General features: G+C 36.4%; 1 protein-coding gene across 8 annotated transcripts in view; it reads left to right on the top strand.

Moving 5' to 3' along the window:
- tbc1d5 (TBC1 domain family, member 5) overlaps positions 1-15,435 on the top strand; it is a 222,593-nt gene that overhangs the window by 85,947 nt on the left and 121,211 nt on the right. For all 8 annotated transcript variants that reach the window (XM_042346852.1, XM_007897591.2, XM_042346856.1 and 5 more), the window contains one exon: positions 4,063-4,214. In XM_042346852.1, the coding sequence (XP_042202786.1) occupies positions 4,097-4,214 (118 nt within the window). In that variant the 5' untranslated portion in view covers positions 4,063-4,096. The remainder of the gene's footprint in view (positions 1-4,062; positions 4,215-15,435) is intronic.

Genomic DNA, 15,435 nt, shown 5'->3' with positions numbered 1-15,435 from the left:
GGCGCTTCATACGATTTATTGTCGAACATAGTGATTGTGTATTTATAGACAAAGAATGGATTTTGTAAATTGCAAAGGTGATACAACTGAATATTTTTTATAGTGTGCGCTAAATACTATTTCTTTGAAAGAGTTACACAATTCAAATTAAATTGTGGTGTATTGTTCAGTGCTCAACATGTAAGTGATTTATACATCTAACTTTATGTTGGTAATTACTGTTTTATTTTTATACTTTTGTGGTACATAATGAAGCTTATACGGTATCAAATATTGAATGGCATATATTAAGACTGATGACTTTTACATATTTTATAATGTGTAGTAAATGAATTGTGCCTTTAGAATGTGATCAGAAAACTTCCTGAGGTCTCAGAAGCAGTTATTTTATGGTGATTCGGGTAAATAAATGATGTGGTCTGTATTTATTAAAGATTAATACTTTTGGATGATTTATATGAATTTAATAAGTTTATTTGAAAACTAAAGTCATCAAATTCATCTTGGGTTAAAGCCTAAGGTTTGCATAAAATTTCTCACTTTAAAACATTTCTACATATTGAAACATGGACAAGGCCTTACTTTTAACGCAAACAATAATTCAATTTATAGATACTATATGTAGATCATGACAGGAAATGACAATGTAATGTTGGAATGGTAACCTTATGACTTGGAAATCTGTTATTTTTTAGTGTGGGACATTAATTAATCAGCACTGAACCCAGTCCTTTCCTAGATTACCGAAGCGAGTTGTATGGTTAATGTGCACCCATACTACCTGTATAATCAAGGCACCAGTCTTTGAAAGCCACTTTAATGTTTCCCCTGTATTCCGTTTTTGTTCCTTGTTCATTCCCTGCATCAAACACACCATAGGATTCAGGTAACAAAACGTTGAATATTTTACAAAAGGGAACAGCTCTCCTTTAAGACGATGTTAACATTATAAAGTCTGGAATATTCAGCCAAATATAAATAAATAATAATTTGGTCACTCAATCCACAACTGTGGATCAAATCAAAGAACTGGGACACTGCTGTGCTGAATTGGCTGCCGCATTTCGCCCACAAAAATTACAGTCAATTCACTTTACGGTATATTCTGTGAAGAGCTTTGAGATGTCTCGAAGACGTGATAAGGTGCTATATCAAATGCAAGGATTATTATTAATTGCAGCTCTCCACTACCCATGTTCTACATGTAAACAAAGCCCTTTAGTTATTTTTGCACCGGGTGAAAGACAGACAAAAAGTTGATTTCAACAAGTGTTGTCAAGAATGTAAAGTGGTTCCTATGGTTCTGTGGACTGATAGCAAGCCGTTGCAGTAGCAGATGGACATGATTGGTGGTATTGACACCTCTCATTGAGACATGGTAGCTGAACTTGCCAAATATATTTAGGCTCCTCTTCTGGAGCCCATTGGGATCAACTGAATGGACTCAGAAAATTACAGAGAAATGGATTTTATTAAAAGTGATCAGTTTCCAAAGGATGAATATATGCCACAGATGTTCCACGCCCTATGAGGGCCAAGTCAACAATCTTCTTTACCAGCTCCTACTCAAGCAAAAAGCAAAGATCAAGTGTACAATGATGCTGGTCTCGCAACAAAAACAACAAATTACATGTGTATAGCTCCTTTCACGTCGGTAAGACATCCCAGGAATCCTGAAGCAGTTAATCTTCCAGGATTCAAAGCTTCCGTATCAGAGGTTACCCGGATTCTGTCGACATCTCTGGTGAGGATGAATAGAAGAGCACTCTTGGAATTGGTTGGTGCTGAGTATTTCGCAGTAGCTCTGTAACTAGTTTTAGTAGGAGTAACGTGATTCTAGACCTTTGGTAAGTGCCACACGGTTGCAAATCAGCATTAATAGGAGTTTCATTGCAGTCCTATAAAGTCCGCTTCCATCATCACTGACTAGCACCAAAGTAAAGTCAGTTAGTTGGCTTGACACTTTGAACACAAGGGTGATCCAGATTCTCACTAATCACTCACTATGTTGGCACTGAGTTGTATTGAGTTTGCTTCAAGGTGACATGCTTGTCAATTAAATGTTGGAATAATGTTCCTCTGGGGTGGTCTTGGCAGTCTAATTTCTGTGCCAGGCAGGTCCACAGTGCTATAGGGCAGTGTTGCCGAACCCAGATTTGAACTGAGCCAGATGTATGGTATATGAACAACACTGTCAGCCTCACCAGTCAAAAAATGTTAAACCAGCAACGTGTGTGAGTTTCCAATTTCGTATGATGTGAATCAAAGACATATGCAGCAAAACGTGGTCGTAGTGGAATCACTACAACAAAGAAATTGTATATGTGTGTATATACTATAGACTATTATGTTAGATGACTATTTGAATTCAATATTTTTACCACTTACATGTACACATTTAAATAGTCAGCCACACGTCTCTGTAAGCAAATTGTCAGTGGGAATTATCTGAGATGATTTCTGATGAAGCTGAGGTGGCTGTGAGCCTTCATAAGCATCATATGGCTCTATGGTTCCATAATGCCGCTCTAGGGCACTGCTGCTGACAGACCAGCCAGCCTGTCTCATTGCAGTGAGTTGGAGGACTTGGAAAGCTAGACCAGTCACTGGAAGCCGGGATTCTACCCTATCAGCTGCTGTTAATCCTACTAACCTCAACCTTATACTTTTAGGGAATTAGGTATTATAGAATGATAGAATTATACAGCACAGAAGGAGGCCATTCAGCCCATTGTGTCTGTGCCAGCTCTGTGAAAAGAGCTATCCAAATTAATCCCATTCCCCTACTCTCTCCCCATAGCCATGTAAACTTATCCTCTCCAAGGACACAACCTGTGGTAGACAGGGTATGCCCCTACAGGGAGTGCACATTTCATTCCATACACAGGAATTTCAATGTGTGGGTGGTATTCATGGAAGTTGGGTTTGGATTCTCTTAAGCATGGTGATGGGTTTGTGGATGTGTCGGACACCTGACTGAATGGAAAAAGAAGTAAGGCACTACAGTTGCTTCAGTGAACCTGTCTGCAGTGCCTATGGAGGCATGCCACAACAGGAATTACAGCTTTCAGAAGTACCTGTTGTAAAGGGCGTATTGTATCATAAAATCTATCATAAAAACTTAAAATCTCAAACCCTTACACAGTTTGCACTGTGACGTCACTGATCATGACTGATCCATACATTCAAGTCAACTGTGGATCCACATGCCACTGGCATTATCAAAGCAACATTATAAGGAGGTGCCTTATAATGTGGTCCTATTGTAATAAGCAGAAATGCTACATGTGTCAGCCTGTCTTAGTTGGTAGCACTCGCACCACTGAATCAAAGGGCTCCTGCTTCAAGCTCTACCCTTGGCTTTTGAACTCATAGTTCAGGGTAACACTACAGCATGCTGCTGGAGGGAGCACTGCATTGTCGGAGATGCTGTCCTTTGGATGAGATGTTAGACTGAGATCCCGGTGGAGTCCTGTAGCTCAGTGGTTGAGCACTCGCTTTGCAAGCTAGAGACCTGAGTTCGATTCCAGGCAGGGCGAAACCTTGGGCAAGTTTCCTTACTCCACACGCCTAATAATAATCCCTCCAAAACCAAAAACAATAATAAATTGGTCATTTTCAATCCACGACTGTTTGTGGGACATTGCTGTGCGCAATTGGCTGCCGTGTTCGCCCACAAATATACAGTCAATTCACTTTACAGTGTGTTCTGTGAAGCGCTTTGGGACGTCCTCCCGACGTGAAAAGCGCTATATCAAATGCAAGGATTATTATTATTATTAAGCTGAATGTTAAAGATCCATGGCTGTTTGTGGAACATTGCTGTGTGTAAATTGGCTTCTATGCTGTCTACAAAAAAAATACGGTCCTCCAAATGTGAAAGGTGTTGTATGAAATTTGCAAGGATTTTATCTGTCTGTATAGATGGGTAACGTCTACAACAAAGTAGGCAATCCATTGCAATGTGAATACTATAAATACCTGTTGCACGGTTGAAGTATTGTAATATTGCCAGGTATCATTTAGCATTGTTACTTATTCAGTTACTCCTTTCTCTTGCAGGTAATCAATTTGGGTCCTACTAGTAGCTGGCAAGATGCTGTCCTCATCGAGTACAATTTCAGCTTTTGAAACTAGACACCCTCTGGAAACAGATCCTCAAGAAACTGGGATTGATCCGTTACAGAATTACCTAGTAAAAGATGATGATGACGGTGAGTTTTAAGAGAATTCTGAAGTAGCAACCACAATATTGCACTAGTACAGTATATAGAGGGAAAAATGTATGAATGGATTAATAATGAGCTTCTATAATTTAAGAACATTATCATTATTTTACTTATGAGTTTCGTGCATGGAATTGTGTAAGTACAGTAGAAGGCCTTTCAGTGGCAAATTTGCTAGAGGGAGCAAAATGTGTTATTTAAAAAAAAATGTAGAATAGAATGTGTTAAGATCCCAATAGGAAGTTATATACAGTATTTGTAGTGCCTAAGAGAACATGTAATTATCTGATCCGAAAAAGTAGGGTCATGAGGGTGTAAAGAATTGTCACATTTTCCTTGAGACTGCAAATATTACATGGCAGTTACTTGCGTGAAATTGTGTGAAATTTACTCAAAAGAAATAATGACCACTATACTTGGATAAGTGCTTATAAATGTACATCATGATCAAAAATTGTGGCTTTGAACCAGTAATGATGATCTAAATGTTTCTCATAAACATTTTTCTGAATATGTAAGAGGAATGAAACAATACTTGAATTTATACTCACTTTAAATGAATATTTTTATTAATAGTCTTCATTTAACAAGCATGACATGTATGACATTATCTTTTATTTTTGGAGTTTAGCATTCAGTGTTTTAATTATACATGCCCTTGCACTATGTATATTGGAGGTTCAAAACCAGTTCAAAAATTTCAGATGAACTGCTTCATATACCTGTTAGCTTTCACACTGATTCCTCCTTTGATGTAGTTCAAAGGGGATTCTATGTGATAACACATAGAAATTTGATTTCAATAAAGGTAAATGGAGTTGCATTTTTGCTTTGGTAATTTAATGCATTGAGCAGTAAGCAACATGTTATAAATTTAATCTGTTAACATATAGTTTAATTGTATTAGATTCTGTAAATAATTGTTGGTAAAAAAATTGTAAATCTTCAATTTGGCAAGATATATTCTCAGTGTTTTGAACTGCTATGACATACTCATCCCAAACTACCAGATTGTTGGTTTTCAGTCTTGATCTTTGGCCTTCTGCTTGAAACAGACTAGAACTGGGCTGAGTGAACTCCTTAGGATAGATTTGTTTTACCATAGTAGATTCATGCAACACGAACACTGACATTTTAGAGGTGAGCATTGGTATACTGGCCTTACAAAACAAAGGGAGTATAGTTTTGGAAGGAATATCTGAATGTGTGTTTTGAACAACGATATAAAGGGGTGCTAGGAAAAGGAATATGAATTAGGCTCCAACTCCAATAAAAGGAATTTGCACCAGCAAAGTCTCAATCAGTCAAATGGCCTTCTCTTAATCCCACATAGAGAGATATTAAGTGGAAAGATGACTCTTTTTCCTGTTTGGACATACTGTTGCATCATGTATCAGTACATTGTTTTCCTTTGATTAAACAGTTTGAGAACCACTTCTTTTAAATTCCTCCATGCCAGTTTTTGTGAGTGCAAAATCAGGCCATTATAGCCTGACAGAAATTTCAGCGAGGCAGGACTGTTTTGCATTCAGTCTGAAGTCAAACAGTTGCAATATTCAGATGAATTTAGTACAGAAGCACAGATTAACAAAAACATATTAGCTCTCTTCAACGATGGAAAGAAAACTGATTGAAAATGGAAATAGCTCTGTTTGAATAGGAAGGAAAGTGCAGGGAGTATGTTCTGTTCCTATTAGTATAAATAGTAATTCTGCTCAGCTTGACTAAAGTGGATTACGTAAATTCCTAAATGATTAGTGCATCAGAATTGTTTGGTGCTGAGAATGAGTTACATGCTTTTTCTTTGATTTCTGTTAATCTATCATAAAGAACCTAGAAATGTTCATAAAATGTTGATAGAACCTAAATATCAATTTATGTACAGACAAAAGTCAATAAAATGCTTGATTTATATATACCTAAGGGGGTAATGTATTAGTCAAGAGTTGATTTTAAAATTATATCTGGCCTTGGGGAGACCACAACTAGAGTATTGTGTGCAGTTTTGTTCTGATCCTTCTGAATACCCTGTTCCAAAAGAGGTATTCAGAAGGATCTGGAGAAGCTGGGTATGTGGGTGGACAGGAGGCAGATGCAGTTTAATATAGAGCCATGCAAATTTATAAGATTTGTAAGAAGAAAAGGTAGTATGGAATTTGTGCTAATTGGAAATGTTCATGATTTATCAGAATAGAAGAGAGAAGCATCTGCAGGTATTAGTAGACTAGCCACGAAAACTTATCAGGATATTATTTAAAAATCCTAGATTTCAACTTATACAATATTCATTTAAGGTACATATTGCAATATTTTGCTCCCATGTTGAGACTGTATCTGGAGATTTTCTCTTAATATTTCAAAGAAATGTTTCATATTAGAAGGGGATTCAGTAATATAATAATAATCCTTGCATTTGATATAGCGCTTTTCACGTCGGGAGGACGTCCCAAAGCGCTTCACAGAATATACTGTAAAGTGAATTGACTGTATATTTATGGGCGAACGCGGCAGCCAATTGTGCACAGCAATGTCCCACAAACAGTCATGGATTGAAAATGACCAATTTATTATTTTGTTTTTTTGGAGGGATTATTATTAGGCTCTGTGTGGAGTAAGGAAACTTGCCCAAGGTTTCTCCCTGCCTGGAATTGAACTCAGGTCTCTCGCTTGCAAAGCGAGTGCTCTAACCACTGAGCTACAGGACTCTGTAGAGTCCTCAGTAGAGGACTACTAGACTAATTCCAAAGTTTAGGGGCAGAGCCTTGAAGAAAGATTGATGATCCTATGTTTCTCTCTTGAAAAAAACTGATGGGCAACTTGATTAAACTTATTAAATTTGTTAAACATCTTGAAAAGTTTGAAAAATGTATATAATAAATTTCTCTGTTATGTGAAAAATACAAAAAAGGGCATTGCTTCAAAACAACAATAATAATCCTTGCATACAGCACCTTATCACATTGTCAACATGTTTCAAAGAGCTTCACAGAATATACTGTAAAATGGTGTGCCTGCATGTATATTGAAGAAAAGTGAATAATTTTCACAAGGTAATTTTCCGTAAAAAGATTATGAACATGTGGAACAACTATCAGAACAGGAACAAGGGACTATAAAGGATTTCAAAAGGGCACCAGTCAAGTTTCTGGAGATTAATATCAGAGTTGTGGTGGTGGTGTGGATCTCATAGGAACATAGGAACAGAAGTAGGCCATTCAACTCTTCAAATCTGTTCCGCCATTCTATTAGATCATGGCTCTCATCTCTAGGTCCTCACTCGGTCTATCCCCTTACTCCACCGGATCCTTCCCCTCCTTTGAGCACTTCAGTCTTTACCATCCCTTGAATCTCTCCCTAAAAATAGTATATTCTGTGAAGCGTTTTGAGACGTCTAGAAGACGTGAAAAGAGCTATATCAAATGCAAGGATTATTATCATTATTTACCATCCCTGAGAAAAAATCGACCCACACACCCTTTCCGCTGCCCTCGAGTCATCTGAATTCCTGTCCCTCTGGGTGTCCTCCCACAATGATCTTACGTCCTCAGTGACTCTCCTTCACAACTCAATCTCTGATATTCTCGACGTCCTTCCCCATCACCTCCTGTGCCAGCTCCTACTCCCTCTGATCTCTCTGGTCCCCTTGGTACACCAGTCACCTCTGTTCCCTCAAATCACAGGTGCATGCCACTGAACACATCTGGCTCAAATCCAGTTTAACAGTTAGGATTGTTAGAGATGCATGTATTGAAGAAATCTTTAGGAAGTTGCATGGTTAGGCTAGATGGACTAATGCTCTACTGCCACCTGAAACATACTATGTGATAAAACATATGAATATCTTTCAAGTAAAGTTTGGAAAGAAAGTTGAGCTTTGCAATATACTGTATTTGCAGAACCCAGGTGCAAAATGAATCATTTATGCACTCAATAAATTTGAGTACAAGCATTTTGACTTAGTGACGTTTCCTCATCAAAAAAATAAACTCATTGCATTACATAAAGTTATTAACGCTGAATTGATACTTACAAGTATCATTAATACATTTACCACAAACGTTCATTAACAATGTAAATTTATGCTGATGTTCTCTGAGATGAGGTAGTGACTAATGACTTTGAAGACTAACAACACTTAAAATGAGAAAAAAACTTTAGATAGCTAATCTTTCAGGATAGATTAATCAAGGACTGTATTCAACTTGGTATCAAAATATCTCAGTATACAACAAAGCAGCTGTTGCTGGCACAAATTTGACATCTAAAATAGCACTTAATCAAAGTCTAAAATTTTCTGGACTGTTAATCCAGATGTCTAGAGATGAATATTGATGATTGTTTCCCTGATTGGAGAAACCATATTGTATATGAGGCAATCAAAGGTTGAAAGTTGAGTTGAAGTGGGTTAAAATGGATTGAGCTAAAGCTTTGAGAGTTTGAATGGTTTAGTTTGTTCCTATGCCTTATTATATGTTTAAACCTACAGATGTTTTTCCATCTCGGATATTCCATTTTTTAAACTCAAAAAAATCTTAGCGCCTTATCATTTCTTCGAGACGTCTCAATGAGCTTCACAGATTACACTGTAAAGTGAATTGACTGTATATTTTGTGGGCGAAACCTGGCAATCAATTACGCACAGCAGGGTCCCTCAAACAGTCGTGGATTGAGTGACCAAATTATTTTTGTTTATTTTTAAAGTGGTCCATCAATCGACTAACAACCGGGTTCTTACTTATTACTGCTAAAATCCTCCAATGTTTCATACTCCTAAACGGATGGTTATCATTACTATTATTTTAGCTCCACAACATGTTTTCTGAGGTATAAGATGTTTTTAGTAAAGCTGTTATCTAAGTACACTCCCATTATACCATGAATTTGGTTATAATGCATTTGCATATTGAACCCCATTCACTGCACTTATGTGCAAAGTACCTGCTCACTTCTCATATGGCAGCCAGCTGTCACACTAAAATGGTCGACTTTGGTGTCATTGGGTCACCTCTAATAACACCGTTTGCTTTGTGCTTGTGCGTCAGTTCTTACTTTGTGCAAGCACAGCAAAGCAGGACCTAACGACCTGAGAATTGTGCCAATTTAGCTTCCTACGCTTAAAAAATGGCTGATGTCCAGGTCATCAGATCGCCCATGACATCGATTTCTGCTTTGCGCATGTAAACAGGAAGTGACGTTGGAGGTGACCTAAGAACCGAGAAGTTGGCCTTTTTTTTAATCGTTGGAACTGACTGACACACAGTGAAGAAGTCGATTGGCTGCATGTCAGGAAAACCGGCTAGCATTCCTCACCACAGGAATTTTATAGATACCAACAACCATGTTATAACGAGACAGCACTCTTATCTGTTATCTGCTCATTTTAGTGTGAACACTGTACGTCCAATGTATATTTAATGTTTGTCATCATAATGTAAACATTGTATATCCAATGAATCTTTCATGTAAATAAATGTTAACTGAACAAACATTGTTGAAAGGGGTTCATAATGTTTTAAAAACCAATGTTCTGGGCATGTTCTTCAAATCAATCACCAATGTATCATGACCCTGAAGTATGAAGGATTTCAACACGATGCACGTGAGGAAGAAATTATTATAGTGCTGAACTATTCTCTAGTAACAGTTTGAAGTGGTGAGTTGGAGCAGACCTGACATATGCTAAATTGGTGTGACCTCCACCAAACCTATGCTCTGAATAGCTCCTACCTAACGTTAAAACTTCATAACCAAACCTTTTGTTTAGGAGTAAACAAGTGGTATACTCAGGTAATAAATGCCACACATCCTCTTTATTTCTTGTGTTGCATCTGTGTCAATATGGTGCATGGCATATGGTGGATCTGAGTAAGAGGAGTAGGCAAAATATTTTTAAAAACAAATCTCAGTTTTCTCCACTGACTTTATTCTCTTATTTCTTAGAGGATTTTTATAATTCTTTTTTCTTTCCACTATTTTTTCAACCGCAGTTTTGGCCACTTTTCCCCCAGTTCAGGCTCCCTGCCACCTTTATGAAGTACTTTGAGATGTCTGCTCAACATGAAATACACAATATAAATATAAAATGTAATCTACTAAATTACTGTTCCACAGCCCAAGTGCCGTTTTTGTGAACTTTGACAGCTAAATTTGATGCTATCCTCATCTGTCCTTGAACACTCCATGGTCTAGTCTTAACACCATTATCTTAATATTTAAAATTGTACAGATTGTTTAATTAAATCTTAATTTGAAAGCAGGTTTTTCACAGTTTTTAAAAAGTGATTCTTTTCTCAAATGTGCCCGTGTGTGAATACTGTTTAATTTTTCTCCAGAAATGAAACTATTCATAGTGCAGTAAATCTACAGAATATAAACAGAAAAGAAAAAAAAACAGAACATAATTCCTGTAGATTTAAAAAAATATATTTTCCAGAGTTTAAAGGAAAACAAGTTATCATTGTAGTTTAGGATATTTTATTGTTATTGTATTAGGACATAGTATTATAATACTATAATAATCCTTGCATTTGATATAGCGCATTATCGCATCTTTGAGACGTCTCAAAGCGCTTCACAGAATATACTGTAAAGTGAATTGACTGTATATTTTGCGGGTGAAATGCAGCAGCCAATTGCGCAAATCAGTATACCACAAACAATCGTGGATTGAAGTGACCAGTTTATTATTATTTTAACAAAATGTCAGTTGTTTTTACGAATAGGAATGTTTCTCTGAAAAGCTGCAGTTGTGTGATTTACCTCACAAATCCATAGCAGGGCTGTTGTTCACAATGACTTTCATCCATTTATCATGGTGGCAAGTAGTTTGAAATGCTACTCAAGTAGCTCGACTTCCTGCTGTTAGCATTTTAATGCTTTCAGAATTTAGCTTGTTGTACACGCACTTGTATTCATAACTGACGTGATATATTGTGAAAAATGGCAAACTAATCAGATGCACAGTTTTATTCTCAAGTTGCGCAGAATAAGTGGTAACACAATCTGTTGTTACCGTTTTATTGCCCAATACTGAAATGGGACAATGCATCAGATATTCAGTCTCATTCTTCAAAGACTAGCTCAGACTTGTTTATAACCTCTGCCAGGCTCATTGAATATAAAAAAACAATTACTGTCACTTAATTTGTGTTGTGATGCTATTGCTTTATACCTACTCATTGAATTGGATATTTATCCTATGTGTTGTATTTACAGTCTATAATGTATAATATTGATGTCATGGAAGTACAGTCACAAAACTGCTTGTTTTGTAGATTGTTTTATAAGTTTGTGATGGCAAATAAATACATAATTCAGATAATTAGTTTAATGCAAATAATGTTTTAATTTGCTTTTTAATTTTGAACTTTTAAGTCCCCTCGGAAGATTTGAATTAAATATCCAATTTAAAGATCTTCATCCAAATTCTTGAGCAAATATTTGTTTGTAATAGAGACACAATGTAAAGCACATCGACACTCATTACCCTGCCTCTTGTGATGCGCAGCTCCTTCCCATTCTCAATCATGGCCTATCTTTGCCATAACTTTCCTAGAAAGATGTTGGTTTAATCAGACAAAAATTCTACAATATTGGTCTATAAAACTGCCAATCACTTCAATTGTTTTTCTGCGATGAAAAAAAGTAAAATATTCAAGTCACAGCTTTATTGTTAACCTGCATACTAATGTTTGAATGACAAAAATGTCTTTGCAACAGATTAAGTGTCTAAACTGTAAGAATTCAGAATCTTTGTATTCAGATTAGATTTAGACTTAGTGATTAGGCTTAGGTTTCTAAGTTAGCTTATAGACGTCTAACGGAATGAATGAAAAAGTGATGTGAGGTAAGGTTTTAAGGGTTGATTCTGACATTTGAATTTGACTAGCTGCAGTCATTAGTTCATAATGAGCAACTGTCTGGTATCCAAAGAGTTTCAATTCCTATATTCAACCAAATCTCAAGGCTTTTGAGGGTCCTGTCAAATGAGATGATCTTATAAATAAATTTACTGATTCAACTCTTTAAGTCCCAAAAGTAAAATGAGTGTTCTAACTTGCAAAGCCAACCAGTTTCTTAAATAGCATTTTGAAATATTTCTTTCTTTCAGCCACATCAACGTGATTAATGAGTTAACAAAGTAAAGCTATTAAATCTCTAAATATTGAAAGCAATGCCCTGTATCCACAAAGCTTTTAATTCTTACAACATTGTGCTGTTTCGAACATTTTAAAATCAAACCTTTTAAGACTTAATAGTGAGATCAGCATCTCTGTTCATAACACTAATCAAAATCCTTGCAACCTTCTGAGTTTATCCAGAAAATGTCACTTTATTGCTTAAAAATATATCCTTGTGCCTCACTTTGCCCATCCTTCCTTCCCACTTGGTGATCACCATAGTCTTTGAGAAGTGGTGTGAGGCGTTCACCCCAAATGAAAGCAGCTATGTATGTGCAAACAATTGTTTTGATATGGCTCATTCCCTGCTCATTTTTGGGACAGCATAAATTACTTAGCAAAAACCCAATTATGGGACTGGCTCTTGAAGATAAATCACAACTTTCAGGTGGAAGAATGTATATAAAGGAATTTTTGCTTTAAACAATACTGAGCTTGGATGTTCTTTCTAGATTTACAGGGCTAGCAACAATTATATTTGTTTTTCTTTCCAAGATACAGGGGGATCCTGCTAAAATGTCCTTCATTATTGCGCTATCTCACTTATAAGGTGTTAGGTAATAGACCCTGATATTTTGTGATGTAAAAGCATAGAAAATCTGATTCTTGCGAAAACAGCTCCAGTATTGTGACAACGCATACATTTTGCTCATGCCTTTGATGATATATTGCAAGGCTGGTGGCTTTCTGCCTGTGCAGCTTGCTCCAGTGATGTTGTCGGCGACTTTGCAAACACAGAAGCACTGCCTGAAAACAGGTTTCATCTGTGTTATGTTCTTCAATTATTGGCTGCAATGTTGCAATTTACATATCACTGCTGAGTTCACAGGAAAGTTATAGAATATGATATGAATCAAGATCAAATTTTGGACTGAGCTGATGACTTGAGTGAACAATTTGGGCAAACCTCAAAGAGTATTCTAATCTCAGTTTGAGCTCAAATCATTTCAAAAAACAGTGACAATTCTTTAGATTTTAAAAAAATTAAGGTGAACAAAGAAAGTTTCAAACAATAGAGCATTGGTGAATCGCCTCACCACATGCAAATCTGTGATTACTGCAAAATAAGGACAAGAAAATCAAATAGGAATTGTAAATTTACTTTTATCCCCATGATATGAAGAGTGGTGTCAATTCTGTATTTTTAAAAGATTGATAAAAGCGTTGTTATTTAAATTAATACAAATTGCTTCCTTCTGTTGACTGTTTAGATGAATCGGTGCAAGTAATTGTCATTTTTGGAAACTCCTTTAATACGTTGACAGAAAAATCTAAACTGTCCTATTCCCTAATTTCCAATATGTCCAACCTGGTCTTCAGTATGGTGCATATTAAAATATCATATGTTTTTTTACAATATAGTTTTATTGTGACATAGCATTTTTCATTGTTAAAACTTTGTGTCAAGAAGCAGGAAAATCTACAGCAGCCATGATCCAATTCTTATCTAATCAATCAGTTCAACACCAATCAACTTACATTTGGCTTTTGGGCAATACCAGCTGGTTTCAAAATTTAGCTTGAATGTCATAGGAACATAAGAATATAGGAACAGGAGGAGGCCATTCAGCCCTTCGAGCTTGTTCTGCCATTTAATTAGATCATGGCTGTACCTCAATTAATGCACCTCAATTAATCCTTTCAATTCCAATTTCCCCCTTTCTCCCCATCCCTTAATACCCTGACCTACTAAAAATCTATCAACCTCACTCTTGAAGGTGTGGATGGATTCAGCATCCACGGCCTTTTGGGGGAGAAAATTCCAGATTTCTACCACCCTTTGAGTGAAAAAACGCTTCCTGATTTCATTCTTAAATGGCCTGGTTCTAATTTTAAGACTATGCCCCCTTGTTTTGGATTCCCCCAACAGAGGATATAGCTTCCTTGTATCTACTCTATCAAATTTCTTTATCATCTTAAATATCTCAATCATTACAAATCATTTCTAGTAAACCGAAACACCAATCTTGTTTGTGCTGTCTTCTATTATGGCTTGACTTCCAGAAATGTGAAGCCTGTTATAAACTTTGCAAAAGGCTTTACATGGCTTTCATTTGCTAGGAGGAGCATTCTAAAGACAAGAAGTCTCTGAATTTAGCTCCCGTTTCCCTTAAAGCACCATAGCGAAATCTGACTGATAGTATTTTGTCCTCTGTTGTCCTGAAAGAGAATTTCAAATTGTTCATTCCTCCCAAAGATTATTTAAGTGGAGTGACTGAGAGACCAGCTTCTTAAAGATGTCTTTTCCACATAAAGATAGGGGAGTCCCTTTAAAAATCTGAGAGTCAATCTGGGATAAGCACAGGACTCAGTATATTCACCTGTCAGGATAAAAACTTCTCATCACTCCATTTCTGACCAGATTAAGTATAGGTCTCCTCTCACATTTCAGTCATTTAGGCAGAGTGCTGCTCACTTAAATTAGTCCAAGCACTATTGATATTTAACCTGTAGGTTAAATTTGGAAAGGATGAAAATGTTTGTATCTACAATGTGTGATCAAACATTTTCTTATGCCAAATTAAAGTCATTTTATGTATTTGGACTCTTGGGTAAGTACTGCTAACTATCTAAGCCCCTTTTCCTTTGAATATTTTAAATCATGTCTTTGATCTGATGCGAGTTGTCAATTTGGGTAATATCATGTAAATTGTTGCTGAGATGCTACTTCGGTTCCCCTTAAGCACTGAGTACAATTAGCTTGCTATACATCAGCAGTCAGTCATATTTGAGTACTTTTTTGTGTGGCTAACTCCCACAGGAATTTGAGCTGAATACTGAAGGTGTTGCCTAATTTGCACAGTTAGTTACTTATTAATATACATCTACAGTAGACACATTGACTAGTTTTGTTTTATAACAACAATCAAGTATCATCATCCAGTCTTTGAATGGTTAGTGACTATGACTAGCTGTATGAACATGAGAAAATTGTTCTCAAGAAAAATATTTCTCAAGCCTCTGACAAAAATACTCTCGTTGTTGATTAGAATTACACTGCTATGATTAGATATATTTCTTCCCCTTCC

This window comes from Callorhinchus milii, unplaced genomic scaffold, assembly GCF_018977255.1.
Source record: "Callorhinchus milii isolate IMCB2004 unplaced genomic scaffold, IMCB_Cmil_1.0 Scaffold2, whole genome shotgun sequence".
NCBI classification, from domain to species: domain Eukaryota; kingdom Metazoa; phylum Chordata; class Chondrichthyes; order Chimaeriformes; family Callorhinchidae; genus Callorhinchus; species Callorhinchus milii.
Note: the sequence above shows the minus strand (reverse complement) of the source record. Positions and strands in the feature narration are given on the sequence as shown.